General features: G+C 44.1%; 2 protein-coding genes across 3 annotated transcripts in view; both read right to left on the bottom strand.

The window, feature by feature from the left end:
- Positions 1–2,307, bottom strand: part of ndel1a (nudE neurodevelopment protein 1-like 1a) — a 41,258-nt gene extending 38,951 nt beyond the window's left edge. For both annotated transcript variants that reach the window (XM_056297219.1, XM_056297218.1), the window contains exon 1: positions 2,111–2,307. The gene's annotated coding sequence lies outside the window, so the exon portion shown is untranslated. The remainder of the gene's footprint in view (positions 1–2,110) is intronic.
- Positions 2,308–10,645: 8,338 nt separating this feature from the next.
- LOC130127645 (rho GTPase-activating protein 44-like) overlaps positions 10,646–21,376 on the bottom strand; it is a 42,790-nt gene continuing 32,059 nt past the window's right edge. Inside the window, exons 18-23 of the mRNA XM_056297347.1 lie at positions 20,948–20,965; positions 19,236–19,427; positions 17,725–18,252; positions 16,614–16,729; positions 15,658–16,041; positions 10,646–11,143 (exon numbers count right to left, since the gene is read on the bottom strand). Of these exons, the coding sequence (XP_056153322.1) occupies positions 10,986–11,143; positions 15,658–16,041; positions 16,614–16,729; positions 17,725–18,252; positions 19,236–19,427; positions 20,948–20,965 (1,396 nt within the window). The 3' untranslated portion in view covers positions 10,646–10,985. The remainder of the gene's footprint in view (positions 11,144–15,657; positions 16,042–16,613; positions 16,730–17,724; positions 18,253–19,235; positions 19,428–20,947; positions 20,966–21,376) is intronic.

Here is a 21,376-nt window from a genome sequence, read left to right as displayed (position 1 = left end):
ACCCACTCCACCCACTCCACCCTGCCTGCACTCTCTTCTTCACCTCTCTTCCGCACTCTGTTACTTTGAACAGTTGACCCCAAGTATTTACACTCATCCACCTTCATCACCTATACTCCTTGCATCCTCACCATCCGCTGTCCTCCCGCTAATTCACGCATATGTATTCCATCTTGTTCCTACTGGCTTCCATTCCTCTTCGCTCCAGTGCATACCTCCACCTCAGGCTCTCCTCAACCTGCTCCCTACTCTCACTACAGATCACAATGTTGTCCATGAACATCAAAGTCCACGGAGACACCTGCCTGATCTTGTTTGTCAACCTGTCCAACACTACTGCAAGAAAGGGCTCTGAGCCGATCCTTGACGTAATCCCACCTCCACTTTGACCCATCCATCATTCCTATCGCACACCTCACCACTGTCACATTGCCCTCGTACATATCCTGCACCTATCTTACATACTTCTCTGCCACTCCCAACTTCCTCATACAATACCACACCTCCTCTCTTGGGACCCTGTCATATGCTTTCTCTAAATCCACAAAGACACAATATAACTCCTTCTGACCTTCTCTATACATCTCCATCAACATTATCAAAGCAAACATTGCATCTGTAGTGCTCTTTTGTGGCATGAAACCATACTACTGCTTGCTAATCATCACCTCTCCACTTAACCTAGCTTCCACTACTCTTTCCCATATCTTCATATTGTGGCTGATCCAACTTTATACCTCTGCAGATACTAAAGCTCTGCACATCAACCTTATTTTTGAAAATCAGTACCAGTATGCTCCTTCTCCACTCCTCAAGCATCTTCTCCCTTTCCAAGATTCAAGATTGTGTTAAACAATCTAGTTTAAAAACTCCACCGCAATCTCTCCTTGACACCTCCATAGGTATATCATCTGGACCAGCCGCCTTTCCATGATCGCTAAATATATAATGATGTATTGAACGAGTGACAGAGAGCCAAAAGAACGAAAGGATGAGCAACAGAAAAGTAAAGGGAAAGAATTTGAAAGAGTCTTCTGTTGAACAGTGTCTTTCTTACCCTAAAGCAGCAAGTTTATTTACCCTTAAGTATCAAGCTGATGGTAAAGTTGAAAGCGGAAACAACATGAGGGCTTGCACTCAGAATACAAACAGGTCGATCTACTGGCAGAAAGTCCTGAAGTCAAAAGAAAGGATCCTGCTGTAAAGTTAGTACAGAGCTCCGATATGCAGTATCCAGAGCCTTGCACTATACGATAAATTCCAACAATAATGAATAATTTAACCAGTCCTCTACACAAGAGGATGACCTAAAAAAAATAGTTGACATAGCCCCAAGGTAAATTCATCAGGAAAAAAGACAAAAATAGATTATCCAAAAAGATGGTAAGAATAACCAAGCCCAATTTGACAGCTTCATTAATTTATTTGTCACTAATGATTTAACTTACAAGAGTAGCTGCAACCCAGCAGTCAGATTCCAATGTCAGTATGACAAAGTGTAGCTTATAAATTTGGTAGGGAAGGTGAGCTAATCAGGCCCCGATGGTCTGTGTGATTGACAGGTCACTCGGATCAAAAATCTCTTACAAACTGTAATTTGACAAGTCACTATGGCCAGGACGAATTCTGACTTGACATATTGATTATTTTAGCCAGGATGAATACAGACTAGACATGCTGATTATTTTAGGCAGGATGAATACTGACTAGACATATTGATTATTTTAGCCAGGAAGAATATTTACTCGAGCTCTTCACTCGTGAGCAGGAACAATCACGCTGGCCGACGCACGGCGGGGTAACGGTAAACATAAATGCCGCGATCAGATTCTTTTAAAAACACCAGACATTTCCATGACACGCCGATTGAATGAATTCAACCGTATACCCGCAATCGACAAAAACGCAATCTAAAAAGAAAGAGTGTCAAAATCAACGAATAAAAACAAGGATTGCTGAAGCGCACATCAGCTGTCAAAAAAAGAAAAAAATGGGTGGGCAAAGCAGGCGTTGCAAGCGACCTGACCAAAGGAGCGAAACGCAGCGTTAGTTAGCTTGTAATTGACGAGAAAGGGGCTAAATAGCACAAGAGCTAATACAGATTAAGTACCTGAACATTTCAACGTCTGCCTCGCCCCAAACGGTGACGTGTTTCAGTCCATTCTCCCAGTCTTGCTCACCATGGAGAGCTTGAAAACAAACGCTATCAGTTCGCCTACTCTGTCGACTGACTCCTCCAGCCTTTAATGCGCTCAGCTGGCGTCTCTTCTTCCTCTTGGGTTTGGATTTAATTGTGGTTGACCGCCAGCTTTAACATGCATTACCGCCACCCCCCGCTCCGGAGTCCAGATCCACGTATTGACGTATATTGCCCACTCTTTCGCTCTCTGTACTTTTCATATCTATGCAGATTTTCATGAGCTCCAATCGCTGGTTGTGTTATGGGAATTTAAAGAACAGCATCCGCCGTCCGATGCTCACACGCCGCGCCGTTCAATCTTGGCCGTCGGCAATTTGGCATCATCTGGTGGTTATCAATTGAAACAAGCAGAACGCTTTGGCTCTTGGTTCTGAGGCATTTCCAAGGGAAAAGTATCACAGGTCTGCATGCTTCATGTGACTGAGGTATGTTGGATCACTTAATACCTATTCATAGGACTCATCGAGGATGAAGCTTCAAGAAAGGACATCTTTTTTTTCTCGCCCCCCCCCCCCCATAATTTCCTCTCTGGTTCTTTTGCAGTCTTCTGGTAAGGTTTTTGCCTTTCTTTTGTAAGACATTGAAGACCAGAAGAAATTGAAAAAAAAGAAAAAGACAGGGAAAGCTACTCTCTTAAAATGGCAATACAAACAAGTATGATGTGGTGTGAGAAATTTAAATGTGTTTTGATTCAATCTGACACAATATTGCACAATAATAAAATACAATAATCAGAGGAAGTGACCACAAAAACTTCAGTGTGCACCATCCTGTAAATGCTGTTAAAGTTGGGTAATGGGGGAGATAGACAAGAAAGTATATTTGGCTAATATAGGGATTATGCTGTAGTCCAAAGCAAAGCCTCTTTGTTATTTAGGCACTTCTTTTGTTAGACTGATAGAATTGTCTTTGTATGGTGGGACTGTATCAAGTTCTTTATATCAAATTGTTAGTTACTTTCCGAGATCTCATATACACTGTATGGCCAAACATATGTGGACTCCCTTTCTAATTAGTGGTTTCGGGTATTTCAGCCACACCCATTGCTGGTATATGCATAAAATCAAGCACACAGCCATGTAATCTCCATAGACAAACATTGGCAGTAGAATGGGTCGTACTAAAGAGTTCAGTGACTTTCAACATAGTACTCTCATAGGATGCCACCTTTCCAACAAGTCAGTTGGTCAAATTTCTGCCCTGCTAAATCTACCCTGGCCAACTGTAAATCTGTTATTGTGAAGTGACAACATCTTGGAGCAAGAACAGCTCAGCCATGACGCAGTAGGTCACACAAGCTCACAGAATGGGACCGCTGAGTGATGAAGTGCACAAAAATCCTCTGTCCTTAGTTGCAACACTCACTACTGAGTTACAAACTGTCTCTGGAAGCAACATCAGCACAAGAACTTTTCGTTGGAGCTTGATGAAATGGGTTTCAATGACCGAGCACCCACACACAAGCCTAAGATCACCATGCACAATGCCAAGAGTCGGATGGAGTGGTGTAAAGCACACTGCCATTGGTCTCTGGATCAGTGGAAACACGTTCTCTGGAGTGATGACTCACACTTCACTACCTGGCAGTCTAACAGACCAATCTGGGTTTGGTGGATGCCAGGGGAACGCTACCTGCCTGAATGTATAGTGTCAACTGTAAAGTTTGTTGGAGGAGTTCATCAAAAAAGGTTGAATCAGTTCAGCTGGATAAAACGTTTATTGACAGATAGGTTTCATCACTCAACTAAGTGACCGCTTCAGTCTAAACTGACTTCAGGTATCCCCACCCCTTATAAACAATACAGTTGCATAATGACCGAAATGTCTTGATGCATGCTCAATAATCCAGGTAAGAAAATTAAAGAAGGTTGAATCAGTTTATCTGGATACAACATTTATTGACAGGAATTGAATTAAGTGCAACTGGACTTGGTATATATCCGTGAAGACGTTTCGCCCCTCATCCAAGAGGCTTCATCAGTTCGTGCCTTTCTGACTAGACCAAGCTAGTCTGAAGTCTAGTCAGAAAGGCACGAACTGATGAAGCCTCTTGGATGAGAGACGAAACGTCTTCACGGATATATACCAAGTCCAGTTGCACTTGATTCAATTCCTTTGGATAACCATGACCTGGATGAATGAGAACATTCACAGACAGCGTTTATTGACAGATACCAATCTGTCTGTCTGTCTGTCTGTCTCGGTATCTGTATCTGTCAATAAACATTGTATCCAGGCGAACTGATTCAATCTTCTTTGATAACTACCAAAACCAATGACCAGTTTCATGTGCAAATATGGGTGTGACCATTAACTAGAGTTTCGAAGGCCATGTGTACTATTCACAGAGGACTGGTTGCAATCACAGCATTGTAAAATGGTGAGATGATAAATGTACTCTTAAGACCCCCTCGGTTCAGGGATGGTCATTTCTTCTTCACATAGATGGCCTCTTTGACTCCCCGTTCAAACCAGCGTTCCCCCCTGTCAAGGATGGACATCCTCATCCTTGAAAGAGTGGCCACTGGCCTGTAGATGGGTGTAGACTGCGGAGTCCTGGCCTGATGTGTTAGCTCTCCTGTGTTGTGCCATCCTCTTGGCCAGCATCTGTTTAGTTTCCCCAGTGTGTAAGTCATGGCAATCCTCCTGGCACTTAGCAGCATACATTATATTGCTCTGTTTGTGCCGGGGGACCTGATTCTTGGTGTGGACCAACTTCTGGCGCAGTGTGTTTTGGGGTTTGAAAGCAACTGAGATGCATGGCCATGAAACTCGAATTAATGGTCAAACTTATATTTACATATGAAACTAGTCATTGGTTTCTGTCATTATGCAACTGTATTGTTTATAAGGGGTGGGGATACCTGCAGTCAGTTTAGACTGAAGAGGTCACTTACTTGAGTGGTGAAATGTATCTGTCAATACATTTTTTATCCAGATGAACTGATTCAATCTTCTTTGACTTTCTTACCTGGATTATTGAGCATGCATCAAGACACTTTGTTGGAGGAGGAATAATGGTCTGGGGCTGTTTTTCATGGTTTGGGCTAGGCCCCTTAGTTCCAGTGAAGGTAAATCTTAACACTACAGCAGACAATGACATTCTAGAGACTGTGTGCTTCCAGCTTTGTGGCAACAGTTTGGGGAAGGCCCTCTCCTGTTTCAGCATGACAATGCCCTTGTGCACAAAGTGAGGTCCATAAAGACATGGTTTGTGTTTGGTGTGGAAGAACTTGACTGGCCTGCAAAGAGTCCTGACTTCAATCCGCGCTACGTCCCCCTGGCAAAACTCCTCACTGTCAGGTGAAAAAAAGCGGCTGGTGACTCCACATGTATTGGAGGAGGCATGTGGTAGTCTGCAGCCCTCCCCGGATCGGCAGAGGGGGTGGAGCAGCGACCGGGACAGCTTGGAAGAGTGGGGTAATTGGCCAAGTACAACTGGGGAGAAAAATGGGGGGAAATCCCCCCCCCCAAAAAAAATGTCATATACCTCTGCAAAATGTTTAGCCTTCCCCTTGAATGCATCTCAGTTATGGCTTGCTATGAAAGGGAGAGAAAAAAAATCCACATGGTTTGTAAATTCACACTTGTTTGTGTGGTGTAAGTTGAGACATCTTGCATCTTCCATACCTTTTTTCTATACCAAACTGCTCAATTAAACAATTTGTGGCAAACAAAAAAACAAAGAAAAACAACAACACTTGCAGTCAAAATGATATAAAAACATTTTTTAATAGGTTCAACATTCTGACAAGGATTAAGTTTGATCTTACAGTAAACGTTCCACTCGGTGACAGTGAGAGAAAATGTCTGTGGAGAGACATTCACTCTTCACTCCATACTTAAAAGAGGGTCCGCAGTGCCACCGCAGTTTGACACAGAGGGCCTCTGATTCTAGAAAGATCCCTGGACCGCTCACTTGTTCCCTTTTTTTATTTTGGCCCCAACCTTTTGTAACATAAACTATGCAAAAGAGATGTTTGTATTTGAAGACGTAGTTTCTTACCAAACAATAGCTGCATGCACCACAGTGTAATCTTTAACTGCTCATACAAGTGGAATTGAGCCACAGTTCTTCCTTGCTGTGCAGGAAAGTCATCAGAGGTCAATCGTAGGTCAAACTGTGCTTTTAGTGAGAATTCAGAGGATCTGATCAGCAGATTTCAGTCCAGTGATCTGACAAGTCACAAGCGTACTATTTTTGTAACAATCAAGTCACTATTCAAATCATTCACCAATGCTGAGGGGGAGTTTCCCCCCCATTTTTTGACAGTCGACTATGGCTTGAGTCGGTTGTGATTTTATATATATATATATATATATATATATATATATACTATAGATGACAACATTTTTATAGCATCTGCAGAGCTACTGTGTTAATGTAACTAAGAGGATGCATGGGTACAGTGTTGATTGCTCAATACACATCATGACTGATCAGGCTTTGTGGAACAAACTTAGCAGACTAGATGTCGAGTTAGGACTTGACAAAAAAAAATGTAGCAACAGCCGACTAAAAAAACATTTCAAGAGCAGCATTGCATTATCTTTCCAATTTGCGAATCTTGTTCTCAAGTCACATCTAAAAAATAAATACAAGCACAAGTATATAGGACTAGAGTTGAGACATATTTTGTAGGCATGGTAAAAGGGCATGCTGCTGAGTTTCACACATTGGACAATGTCTAATCATAACCCACCCCAAGTGTGGACATGGCACACTGTTATTCAAATATCCCTCCACCCTTTTTTTGACTCAAAACGACATCCACATCACACACAATTTGCCATTATAACAACCTATGAGGCGAACACCTTCATCTGTCACCAATACATTCCACCTATTCGTTTAAAAAAATCAATGCTTTTTGTTGTCTCTCTAAGGGCATGCTTACAAAAACTATAATACTGGAAATTGTCTCTGGAATCTCTCATCGACTATCTTTAGTTGACAGCATGACTGTTTAATAAAGTTGGGTTTGTTGAATATGTACAAGCCTTGACCTGGAAAACAACCCCTTCTGCGCCGAACAAAGAGCAGCACATCGTAAGAGACAGAAAACCAGAAGGAGGTGGGACAGGCCCTTAATCACTACAAAAGCAAGCTGTCACAACACCCCATGGTACAATTTACAAAGCTGACCGAATAACGTTTCCGAAACCATGTAGGACCGGTTTTAAAGCATTTCAGTACTTCTAATTTCATTCAGCGATCAACAAGAGATGTAAAACCCAACATGTGTGTCGTAGAAGTTGTAGCAAAGATCAAGGTATCTCCACGAAGAGATACTCACATTTTATTATTTCTCGGGTTTTTTTCTTTCTTCCTTTGTTTTTTTTTCTTTCTTTGTTTTCCCCCCTTTTCTCCCCAATTGTACTTGGCCACTTACCCCACTCTTCCGAGCCGTCCCGGTCGCTGCTCCACCCCCTCTGCCTATCCGAGGAGGGCTGCGGACTACCACATGCCTCCTCCGGTACATGTGGAGTGGCCAGCCGCTTCTTTTTACCTGACAGTGAGGAGTTTCGCCAGGGGGGTGTAGCGCGTGGGAGGATCACGCTATTCCCCCCGAACAGGCGCACCGACCGACCGACCGACCAACCGACCAGAGGAGGCGCTAGTGCAGCGACCAGGACACATACCTACATCCGGCTTCCCACCCTCAGACACGGCCAACTGTGTCTGTAGGGTCGCCCGACCAAGCCGGAGGTAACACGGGGATTCGAACAAGCAATCCTCGTGATGGTAGGCAACGGAATAGACCGCTACGCTACCCGGAAGCATTTCTCAGGTTTTCTGCGCATTAAGGACGCTCACGTACTTCCTGTTCTCGTAAGTTAATTTAAAATGGGTAACATCTTAAACCTGGAATTGTCTTTGCGGTATTGGATTATTGCTTCGGGGGAAAAAATAGGTTGTTCTTGACTCGTGTCTAAATGTGCTCACGTCACCGCGTTGAAACTCGTGACGAAAGGGCACTTGTGTCGTCAGGCCAACGGGCGCTCGCATTTACTGAGGATGTCAGTCATACATCTCTGTTCTCGCTCAGGTCTGGGGGACTCAGCAGATTTGATGTCTGCTGTTAAAGAGTCTGTGATGCGGCAGTGTCCTTACAGAGTTTATCTTTAAGCTCCAAGCATTTTACATTTAGTGATCCTATAAAATAGATTTGACTTTGAATCTCTGTCAGTGCCGTTAGAGCTACCATATAAAATGTGCTGCTAATAATTGTGCAAAGCCCACTGTGTTCTCGTTTGGTGTAAATCTGGCTATGTTGTGCTAAGACCAGAACAACACAAACATATCTATATATATTTTTTCATTAATATTTATATTTTTTCATACAATTCTCAATATATCTTAAATCCTCTCCCCTGTCACTATATACATTTATGCACAGAGGATTCAGTATTTTCAACAGTTCTGTAAATACTATCGCATTTGTAGAGCAGCGTATTGACTTCCAGGCGATATGAAGATGATGAATAGGACACACAGCAAAATGAGAGGTCATGGAGATTTAGATATGTCATCACGTGGTAGATAAATCACTACCGACACCAAAAAAGCACCGCAAAGGGGGAAAAAAATTTTTGTTTCGCCATTTTAAATTGTTTTTATGTTCTCACCTCGACAGAAGGTCTATAGATGTCATGGAGTCTACTCAGTGATACACTTTCACATGGCTATCAATCTAAAAAAAACAAAAAACAACCTGTTTTGTTTTGTTTTTTCGTTCCTGAAACACTGACTCGTTGAAGATAGAAGTTTTTGATTTTTTTGGTTTTTTCTTTATGCATCAGCTGTAAAATGTCTGGTCCCCTCATCCTTGAAAGCTTTTTCAAAGGTCAGCTGTATGGTTGAATGTCGATATATATATATATATATATATATATATATATATATATATATATATATATATATATAGCTTGCTATTCCTCTCACTTCAAATGGAAGGATGATTAAAACTGCATTTTGCACTGTCAGCAAAAAAAAGGTGTGCGTTATACCTTTCTGTCACACGACCGATGACCTTGTGACAAACCAAAGCATATTTTTCTCCGAGGTTGTGCTCTGAGAGAGAGCTCTGCCGGTTCTCTCCTATGATATGATATGATGTCGCTACACCTCACATGAATGGAAAAACAAAAAGCAGAAACTAAATGGAAAAATCCCACTTGCATGTGCACACTCTCATGCTAAAGAGCGTTCCCAACCCACCTTTTTTAAACAGCTGAGTTAGCACCCTGGTGACAGGAACATGAAAGGAAGAAGTCACAACATTAAAGCTAAAACCACCAAGAGAGAGTGAGAGAGAAAGAGAGAAAGAGAGGGAGAGAGCGTGAGAGAAAGAGAAAGAGAAAGATAGAGGTTTGTTCTGCCCCTGCACGTTCCGTTCATACTCTGGATTTGGTGCCACACTTTTTATTATTTAATATTATTACTCTGTCTTTGCTTGACATTGAAAAATGAAAAATCCCATGCGACATTGCTTGCTGCAAAAACAAGTACACTATATTGAAACGGCATGGTGTCTTTCATTTTTTTCAACCAATTAGTTGCCTAACTATTTTTCCACTTTTCTGGGGGCCCCTCCAAATGGAAGCAGGAGCCCCTTAATTTTTTATTCTTCATAGTCAACCATGTATCCCATTGATTTAGTAGCTCCCATATGGGAGTGAGTACATTCTATACGAGGGACTGGGTATCTTTTTAAGTTCTATTGAAATTACAAAATATTTTATTCATAGTGCTACTCATCATATACTCTGAGAATATACAGTATAAACAATAAATATTCAGTGATTTATATCCTGATGGAATACTATGTAAATATACCAGTGGAAAATGTGATTTGAGTATGTAAGCTCTTTGCAACCTGGTAATATGTCTAAATTAAGCTCTGAAACATGCATTCCCATTTATACCAAACAACGATGACGAGTGCAACATCATACAGAACAATTACCAAAATACATCACACACTGACAAAACACACACTTCGCAGAGCACGTTGCACACTGACACGCTCACAGTGAACACTCAGTTGGGACAGAGGACAGGGGTTGTTACTGCAACTTTCCAGACAGGCATGTGAGCCAGTGTATCCCCTCTAAACCCACCAACCTGACCCCCTACCTCCCACTTTCCACCTTAACCTACCTCGAGAATAAGGGGGGATCTCGAGGATACATCAGAGAGAGAGAAATGGTGTCAGTGAGAGAAAGTAGGAAGCCTGTGAGTTGGCAGGACAGATGGACAGCACCGCATCAATCCTCCTTTTACACCACACCGAAAGGAGGCCGCAGTAAGAGAAGAGTGCTCCCCCCCCCCCCCGGTGGCAGCTCATTTCCAGTCTTTTGTGTGAAGTTAAAGGCAATGTTGCAAGTGAATCAAATAAGGCAAAACATAAAATAAAGCAAATAAAAACATGTCGACTAACATTTAATGCACCACAGATTGAATCAAGTGATTCAGCCAACGTAAAACATCAGTGCTGTGTGTCTGATCAACTCTTGGTCAAGTTCCTCTCAGTCAAACACCTCACTGAATCCTAGTTGCGACCATAAATAAGAATCTGCGTTTTCACTTTTCTTTTTTGTTAACAAATCAGCCCCTCAGTCAAGTATAGGTGAGAGCCTCTCTGGAGTCCCTGTCGAAGCTCTATCAAACCCTTCACTGCCAGCAAGAGAGGTCAAAGCTGAACGAATGGATCATGGGATTGAGCGGGGTCGGTGCAGTGGTAGCATAGTGTTTTGTCAGAGGACATGGGAAGGCTTGATGTCATAGCACGGTGCTCTCAGACTCTTCCTCCGACTCAGCCCTGTTGTAGGTCGACTCCAGAACCGTTACTGAGTTCCTGAAGGGGGCGACACGGGGCTCGTCGAAAATACCGTCCAGTTCCATGTTAATGATAGGGATGTCCAGGTTGCAGAAAGAATCTGGCAGGGCAGAAATACCGATGAGATGAGCAGAAGTAAGAGAGAAAAGCCAGAGATTGTACTGTTAATATGGGTGAAAATATTCATATGAAAATATTTCTGTTGACCGGAACGGATGGGTCTAGATGTGGTTTCATTAATACTGAATGTTGCAAAATACTTGTTGCAAGTGTTTTGCATATGTGGGGACATATATGAATAGAAAAATATACTAATCCTGGATCCATCTCGAGACATGATCAAAATGCAATAAAAATAACTAAAACAAATGGTAGTCAACAGATACTGGTTAAAATCAGGGTCCAAAACCCCGAAATCCAAAATGAATATAGTTTGTTTCTTTCATACAGTAACTAACATAATCTGACAATTAATCCTCGTAACATAATATCTTTTCATGGATCCCATTTGAATGCTGACATCCTCTGTGTAATGTCTGTGATGGAACAACTGTAGACTCGAGCAGCAAGTGTGTTTATTTAGCAACAACATCAGATATGTGCATGTTGAGGATGAGGCACAAGGATGCGGAGTGAAGAGGGTGGGGGTGGGTGGGGGGGCAGTCACTGTGTAAGCCAGGGGGCATTGGAGCAAGGGTGGGAGTCCTGTAGGGTTAAACAAAACAACAACAAAAAAAGGTTGGAGCTTCCCAGGATAGCAAAATGGCATCCGTCCTGGATTGTTTTGAGAGGACAGCCGGAGATGTCCATGTAAGCCATGCATTGTGTCTCAGCCACCATGCAAAAGGACGACAAAATGGGTTAGTGGTGGACTGGACACAGCAACTTTATATAGATATATACATAGTCAAAAGTATATACATATAAATATACACTGATAAGCCAAAACATTATGACCACTCACAGGCTAACCGAATAAAGTTAATCATCTCCAAAAAGGGCACATGTCAAGGTCTGGGTAGATTAGATGATAAGCGAACAATCAGTTTTCATAGTCAGCATGTTGGATGCAGGCGAAATGGGCAGGAGTAAAGACCTGGGTGACTTTGACAAGGGCCAAATTGTTATGACCAGATGACTGGATCAGAGCATCTCTGAAACAGCAAGGCTTATGGGGTGCTCCTGGTCAGCAGTGGTGAATACCTACTGACAGTGGTTCAAGTAGGGAAAAACCACAAACTGGTGGCAGGGTGTTGGGAGCCCAAGGCTCATTGATGCACGAGGGCAACGAAAGCTATCCCATCTGGTCCAAACCAAAAGAAGGTCTACTGTGGCACAAGTCACAGAAAAACTTAATGATGGTTACGAGAGGAATGTGCACATAGTGCCATGCACCCTGCTGCGTAGCCACAAACCGGTCAGAGTGCCCATGATGACTCCTGTCCACCATCAAAAGCACCTACAGTGGGCATGCGAATGTTGGAACTGGACCTTGGAGCAGTGGAAGAAGGTGGCCTGGTCTGATGAGACCCATTTTCTTTTAGATCATGTGGATGGCCATGTATGTGTGCGCTGTTTATCTGGGGAAGTGATGGCACCAGGATGCACTGTGGGAAGACGACAAGCCGGTGGAGAGGGTGTGACGCTCTCGGTAATGTTCTGCTGGGAAACCCTGGGTCTGACCATTCATGTGGATGTCAATTTGACATGTGCCACAAACTTAAACATCATTGCAGACCAGGTACACCCCTTCATGGCAATGGTATTCCCTGATGGCAGTGGCCTGATTCAGCAGGATAATGCACTCTGCCACACTGCACACACATTATTATAGTGTGTAATAGTGTTTTTAACAGTTTCCAGTCTAGTTTTATAGCACTTCATTGTACCGAGACAGCTCTAGTTAAGGTTATTAATGACCTACTGCTGACTGCAGAAAGAGGTGATTACTGGATTTTAATTCTTTAAGACTTAAGTGCTGCCTTTACACAGTTGATCACAGTATCCTCTTACATCTCTTGGAGACCTGGGTAGGCATCAAGGGCTCGACTCTTAGTTAATTACACTAATATCTCTCCAACAGAACGTTTTCTGTTCTGGATAAATGTACTTCCTCAATGGCACAGGTGAGTTGTGGTGTCCCTCAAGGCTCAGTTCTTAGCCCCCTTCTGTTTTCTATATGCATGCTACCTCTTGGCCAGGTTATTCAAAATCATTATGTTTTACCATTTTTATCATCTATTCTCAGCTTGATTTTTGCAACACACTTTACTCAGGTTCCCACAGGGTTCCCTCCACCGTCTGCATTTGGAATAAAATGCTGCTGCTTCAACTCATTACCAGAACAGAGGCATGATCATATCCCCCTGTGCTTGCCCCCCTAAACTGGGTCCTTGTTAGATTTCGAATTGATTTTAACATTTTATCTTCACTTTTTTTCACCCCCTTTTTCTCCCAAATGTACTTGGCCAATTACCCTATTTTTCTGAGCTGTCCCAGTCGCTGCTCCACCCCCCTCTGCCGATCTGGGGAGGGCTGCAGACTACCACATGCTCCCTCCGATACATGTGGAGTCGCCAGCCACTTCTTTTCACCTGACAGTGACGAGTTTCACCAGGGGGACGTAACTGGTGGGAGGCTCACACTATTCCCCTAAATTCCCCCTCCCCCTGAACAGGCACCCTGACTGACCAGAGGAGGCGCTAGGGCCGCGACCAGGACACATACCCACATCCAGCTTCCCACCCACAGACACACCAATTGTGTCTGTAGGGACACCCGGCCAAGCCGGAGGTAACACGGGGATTCAAACCGGCAATCCCCGTGTTGGTAGGCAATGGAATAGACCACTACGCTACCTGGACACCCTTATTTCTCACTTTTTAGGCCTTAAAAGGTCTTGTTCCTAAACAAATCTCTGATTTATTGACCTGGTATGCACCCTCTCGACCAAGATTTGCAGATGGAGCCCTGCTGGTTATTCCCAGGTAATGGTTTGTCACAAAGGGTGATTGGGGTTTCATTGTTAGAGCCCCCCCACCATGGAACTCTCTTCCTACTAAACCCAGACACACTAAGTCTCTAGCTTCTTTTAAATGTCTTCTTAACTTTTCTCTTTGTGTAAGCTTTTGGAAATGTTTGATATTTGTTTTTATTTATCTATACTGTTAAGAAAAGTGCTGTATAAATTAAGCTATAATTATTATGGTTCAGGAATGGTTTGAGGGACATGATGAAGTGTTCAAGGTGTTGCCCTGGCCTCCAAATTCTCCAGATCTCAATCCGATTGAGCATCTGTGGGATGTGCTGGACCGACAAGTCCGATCCATGGCGGCTCCACCTCACAACTTACAGGACTTGAAGGATCTGCTGCTAATTTGTTGGTGCCAGATACCACAGGACACCTTCAGGGGTCTTGTAGAGTCCATGCCTCAGCGGGTCAGAGCTGTTTTGGCGGCACACGGAGGACCAATGGCATATTAGGCAGTCGGTCATTATGTTTTGGCTCATCAGTGTATATATGAGCAGCTTTGGAGGGAGGTTGCAATTGAGCACCGACTATGGATCAGCTTCTCCATTTCCTTTCGCTAACCTTTACACTATCAAGAGAGGGCCCACTTCATACCTTTAGTTTCTGGAGACTGTAATGTGCCCAGGGATAGACGAGTGGTTCAGACCGCCACATCAGAAATCAGATTGAATTCAGCCAGAGCTTTCAGGCCTTTGTGTGTCTCTCTACCTTGCCACTGATGGAATTAAACAAATAACAGAAGTACTAAAGCTGAAAAACTGCCCACTACTTCAAGAAAACACCATCCCCATTGACAGAAGTTTACCTTCTTTCTGAGAGTGCAGCCATTAGCGGGGAATTGCAAAACTGATCCAAAATCTGCATCTATGAGAATATTTGCCCTCTTCTGAGCATGTGAGCTGAGGTGACATTTAGTCACAATGGCAGAGGGGTTGGTGGGGTGGGGTACGTGGAACTTTTGATACGGGAGCTCCTGCTTACCCTACAAGTCCCTCTCACAAAACAGAATCACACTGAACCTCTCGCCTCATACCGCTGTGGGTCAGACAATAACAGCGATCCACAAGAGGGAAAAATAGAGAACAGAATCAGAGATAGATGTTAGAACCTACCAGTGATATTAACGCAGTAAAAAAAATAGATAAACAACAACCAATACAAACCAATAAAGATATTTACTATACGCATATATTTATTGTATGTATGTGTCTTGTCTGTCTGTCTGTTTGTCTGTCTGTCTGTCTGTCTGTCTGTCTGTCTGTCTGTCTGTCTGTCTGTCTGTCTGTCTGTCTGTCTGTCTGTCGGTCTGTCTGTCTGTTTGTCTGACTTGAGCATATTAAAAGGTATGCACTGTGCTGTGTTAAAACATTTCTCTTGACTTTCTGTAACTGAAGAAGTACAATCAAAATTTGAAAGTCAGTGAAAATGATGGAAAAAGGTGAAGGAAGTTGTGGAAGTGCTTGTGTTTATGTTTACATTACTCACATAGCTCTACTACACTGTAAATCTACTCAGTAGTACAAGTGGCAGATTTGGTTATGTTGTGTAACCAGCAGCAGCAATAGCAACATGTAGCCTCTTACCTGTGGACATGCTCTCTCCAGGAGACAGTCCATCCAGAAGGCCAGAGGAATGTTCAATAGGCTGGGGGCAACTGCTGGGTGTGGTCGGGGGCTGGGGAGGGGGCAAGTTGGGCCTCTGTCGAGGAGGCTTGGGTGTTGGCCTGGCCTTGGTGAGTGTCCCAGCCAGCGAGGGTGGAGAGGAGAGAGACGGTGTAGTGGCCATCTGGATTTGTCCTGGGGAGCCGATAGTGGCATACCCCTGGGGATAACTGAAGCCGTATGGGGAAGGGGTGCTGGGTGGGGTGGGTGACAGGCTGACTGGAGATGGTTGACCCGTTGACTGGTCGGACATGGCCCCTGTCTGGGAGTAAGGCCCTTTTGGTGGGATCGGGGCCAGCTTCTTAGCTACAGAGAGACCACAAAAAAGAGAGGAGGTTTACAATGTTAGTTTTGAGAGGTAACACTTTCACACACATACACTCACACACACACTCAATGGATGCGCATACACAGACAGAAACTCACACCTATGCGCACACATGTATACACACAGGCAGGCATGCATGCACTTGCTTATGTCTACCCACCATTTTCAAGTATGAAAATGCACCATTAATTAAGGCACCATTTCAGGCCTTTATTTAGTACAGATGAATCTAGCTGTATAAGTCAACGTATAATGCACAACATATGCTACATGGGGAACAAATATTATCTGCAGGGTTGATGGATCTCTTTGAACATTGTTTTTTTTTGGCTCTCCGAGGTTCATCTGGAGGTGAGTGAAATACTCTGGCGGTCAAAGCCGAGGTAGACTTTACACAGTAGTGGATTGAAATGACCACAGCAGAATAAACACACACACACACACACACACACACACACACACACACACACACACACACACACACACACACACACACACACACACACACACACACACACACACACACACACACACACACACAGGTTATTACCTCTTCGCAGCGTGTGTGGACTGTGGTCAGAGTGCAGTGACTGTCCACTAGAGGCTGCTGTTCCCTGGATGCCTTTCTGTCCAATCACCGGAGACAACTCCTTGTTCTTCAGAGTGCTGTTAAGAGGAGAGGAATACACGTAATTGACAACAAATTACCCACTTCCCCCACCGTAATCCACCTTAATATGTCAACCACATTTCTGTACATTTCATGACACCTTAAAATGCACCCATAGTTCAATGTCAAAATATCTGAGTGACTGCTGTTGCACACAGACATATGGCCTACATTGCAGTGCAGCAGAAGCGGATAAAAAATCCCAAGCAAATACTGATGGCTTAATGGATTTTTTTTTTTTGCCCTTTATGGTATAGTGTGGCCAGAATGCCAATGGAAGCAAGGGATTGAAGGTCAAAAATATAACCAGTTTATCCTACCGTCTGACTGACAGCCCCAGCTCCAAATACCCCCGCCCACAGGAAGCAGATGAGACGTGGATGGGTGATTGAGGCTGGGGGGATTTAGAGTTGGGGTGGGGCAATGCCGACAAGGCTCGTTGGTCTTAATATCTGGCTGATAGATGTGTAATCCCCCTTTTAGTGTTGTTTCACTTAGTCATACTTCGGTTTTCATGTTCAAGGTCTAATGTTGTATTCTACCATTCAGGACCAACTGGACCCACTGGTATGACTCATTAACGCCATCTTTTATGACGGTATTCAATGAAAGCTTCAAATTTCCTTTGTTGCCTGGCAACCAGCTCCAGAATATCCTGGCAACATGGAAAGTTATGGATTGCATTTATGGCTACAAAATTAAAGATGGAATTGATAATGACATGCTGCAGCAGACACAGCAGTATTTATTTCCATGATGGAAGGATATTACCTTGGTTGTAAGTTGCAGGTTAAACCCAAGTGAATAAATGATGGACATAAGGATGCTGCCGCTGTTGGAAGTAGCTCGGCTTACTCTTCTCTTTGGCTCTCCGTATCCCTCTGTCTCTGCAGTGTCTCTCTCTGCAAGTGTCTCTGTGCGTATGCGTGAGTGTTTTGTTGGAAGATTGTATGCGGAGTGAAGGAGTCAGAAACTATGGTTTAGTATTTACCTATTCAGCTTGGCTCCTCGTTCACGGTTACAGGCACAGGCTGCCCACGGAAAGGGAGCAGATAGGGGGGTGTTAAGGGAGTGGGGGAAGCCCAGGGACGGGTCGTGGCGAGTTAGCAAGAGTGGGGTCTTGATGTAAAGGGGGGAGGCGTTAGTTTCGGATGGGGTCGCATGCGGAGCGTCGGACAGGGAGGACTGTTTGGGCAGATGCAGGGAGCTGGGTTTGGGGTTAGAGTTGATATCAAGCTGCTGAGGGGAGGGGCACAAGGGAGGAAGTGGAGGAGGGCTGCAGCTGGACCAGTGGGGGGGTGGGGATGGACCGGGAGGCACAGACTCGGGACCAGGAGCGACAGGACGCGTACACAGAGGTGCCCGTGTGTAGAGATGGTGCTGCGGGAACGGGTAGAAGGAGGAGGAGGAAGAGGAGGGGGATGAGGAAGAGGATGGATAAGGGGGAGGGGGCCTCTCTTCCTCTGGGGAGGGGTAGGCATAACAGGAGTCCGACCAATTGGAAGACGCATCATCGGAGCTGCAAGGATAAAAATATAAGTAGTTTCATGGGAAACTGAGCCTGTCTTCAAATGTGGGCTACTTTTACAGTGTACATGGTGATTAGTAGCAATAGGTAAAGCTTTGACAAGTCCAGCGGGATAGATCGCTTTTGTGAGTGCTCATTTACCATCGTTCCATCGCAAAGGGTGAAATTAGGCGCAAAGTAACTTTGACACTGTTGTGTTGAAAGGATAAGTAGGGGCTCGAGGAGGAAGTGTACAAAAGGGGAACAAAAATAAAGAATAAATCATGAAAATCCTTAGGTTTTTTTTTTTTTACTAGAACATTCCCATAACACAAAAATGAAATAAAACAGAAGGGTCAATCACCTCATCCATTGCAGTGCCTTGCGACAATGGACTGTAATGCCGTTAATGATGCCTGAACTAATAGCAAACAGAAATGAAAGACATGCATATGCAGCACTGAGCCAGTTCTACCAAACTATGGATGCAACCAACTCAACTTTTCTCAATTACACCATAAAGCTCTGTGGGCACAAAGCTCCACCTGGAGAAAAGTAATGAAAATCTTACAGTAAACCCACTTCAAAAGCAACCGCCAGGGTGGCACATAATGTGAAACCACCTGGGCTGGAATGCTAACTGTGAACAAAACTACAAAGAACTCTGCAGATCCAGCCATGACAAAGAAAATGACATCCACAACTTAAAAGACAATCACAAAGTTAATGCAGTTTGTATTTGCATGCTGCCAACAGATGTGAAACACTGGGGCTCACACAGAGAGAGGGTGGGGGTGAGTTGAAGGGGTGAGGGGAGCAGACATTTTTAAAGTGCCAATGGTGTGTCACAGACAAGAAAACGGTGGGAAAGAGCAAGAGACAACGCCGTTTCGGTGTCAGTTGTGGGGCGCAGCACACGGACAGGGAGAGGCAGCGGGGGGGGTGTGTGTGTGTGTAGGGGTGGGGTGGGGGAAACGGGGGCACAACAGCCTTACCTGGCTCGGTCACTGCTAGCGGGAGGAGGGGTGGGGGAGGGGGACGTAGAGAATTCCTCAGGCTGCTCAGGGATGAGAGCATCAGAGGGCGGGGCGGGGGGCTGCACGCTCGGTGGCGTGGAGGAGGTTTTACGTGTGGAAGACGAGCCCCTGCGTGACACCCAAGAAGTGTCCATCACCCTGACCCCCATGCTGCAGTGGGACAAAGATGCACAGCCAATCAAATCGAGGAGCGGAGGATGTGTGGTCAGGGTGTTCAGGCTCTCTAAACCCCGAACAGAGTATGCAAGGGTGAGGTTGACCTTTGTGTGCTGCTGATTAGGGATCAGCGTCCGTCGGTCCTAATCTTCTCTATCGGAACTCTACAAATACAGACTAACGAACTAGATTAGGCACCATCACCCTATTCTTTCCTTCAGAGCTTAGTATGGTTGTACTTACCATCCACAACTTGCAACGGCACGGGTAGGTCTTCCAGACAGTTAATGCGACATAAAAAGCCAATTCCATTTTATTCATGTGATATATGAGGTTTTCGTGTGATATTCATGTATTCTTTGGCCTCACAATTGTCTGTGACTAGAGTGACATTGGGATGAATGGTTTTGTTCCCTTTTGATAAATCTTTCTCACAAACATAGCAGATGTACTTCCGATTCATCTTAGTAAAGGTCAGTTTGCCCCATTGTCTGCAATGTTGAAAAGTCAAACTTTCTAGCACCTTTCTGTCGCCACAAAATGCTAATTGGCTAACCAAGGCTAACAGCATTTTCAGGGTTGCTAGCATTTTGTGATCCTCAATCAGATCACTTTTATATAAAATAAACTATAAAATCCGTTGTGGTGACCCCTGGAAAACGGAACAAGCCGGAAGAAGAAGAAGAAGAAGAAGAAGAAGAAGAAGAAGAAGAAGAAGAAGAAGAAGAAGAAGAAGAAGGAGGAGGAGAAGAAGAACTTTTATATAGTTGTGCAGTTATCTTAAAACAGAAACAAAGGTACATTGATGACAACAGCTGCATTGTGCTATACCTTATGTTGAAACACAAAATAGGCGATTATAGACAGAATCGAAGGTGACGTAAAGCTGGCTTTTTAATATTGTGGCCAATAGGGAGAACTGACCAAGTATGTCGGCTATGTTTGTGGAAAAAAGTCTATTGAAACCCAAGGACAGTGTGGCAAAGACTTAACATGTATTAGCAAATGTATTCACCCCAAGGACTTTGTTCAGTTTTGCATGAAAATAGCACCTCCAAGGCCACAGAAACATTTTAATATCACAAAAAAAATAAAATAATCAAGAATCATGTTTTGATAACTATAAATGAGACTGGTCTCTAACTTAAAAAAAACCCCAAGAGATTAGTACATGACAGTTTGTTGATTCTACTCTCTTTTGTCAAAACAAGTCCATCCAGTGACAGACACTGCAAAGACCATACTTGAGAAAACACAGAGAAGGGTTCGCTTTGTTCACACAGGGACCTGACAACAGCCATTTGGTATCAACCTGTCACCCCAATCTGTTGGCGACATTGAACTATAGGAGTCCAAGTGAGTCAGTGGAACCAGTGGGTAGACCTGAATAGACAGACACTTAACAGACAGATGACAAATGAGAGATAGGGTTCCTTTCAACATGAGGCTGAGACAAATAAACCACGAGCGGCCGATGAGGAGATGACAAGAGGGGAAAGATATCAGTACAGTACCTTTGTATCTTCCTAATGCTGCATTGTTAGAACAGAGACAAGCACAGTAAGGACAAGAGTAAAGATCACGGGAATGGGTCTCCCCTAGCCAATAGACAGCACCATTATCAAAAGCCATGGTGAGAGCTTGGCAGGTCACAGGTTGGAGAAGCGAGCCAAGATGGTGCAGCAGCAGGGTGGAATACAAATGCTGGCCTGGCGGGGGGTTGTGAGGGATGCGAGTCATGCCGTGTGTAATGAGGAGAGAGATTTGAGGGGTGAAATGTGCCTCCCCTGAGGTGCTCTCCAAGTATGCCAAACCCAGGGAGCAAATTATTGCTCCATTTAGTGCTAATTAGGTTGAAATCTCCCCCTCAGATATGTGAAAATCCCTCTCCCACCCCAACTCCAAGACAAATATATGTACAAGGTTTCATGCGGCTGCACTGG

The sequence above is a fragment of the Lampris incognitus genome, chromosome 17, assembly GCF_029633865.1.
Source record: "Lampris incognitus isolate fLamInc1 chromosome 17, fLamInc1.hap2, whole genome shotgun sequence".
NCBI classification, from domain to species: Eukaryota; Metazoa; Chordata; class Actinopteri; order Lampriformes; family Lampridae; genus Lampris; species Lampris incognitus.
The sequence above is the reverse complement of the archived record's forward strand: the minus strand, read 5'-3'. Positions and strand labels throughout refer to the sequence as shown.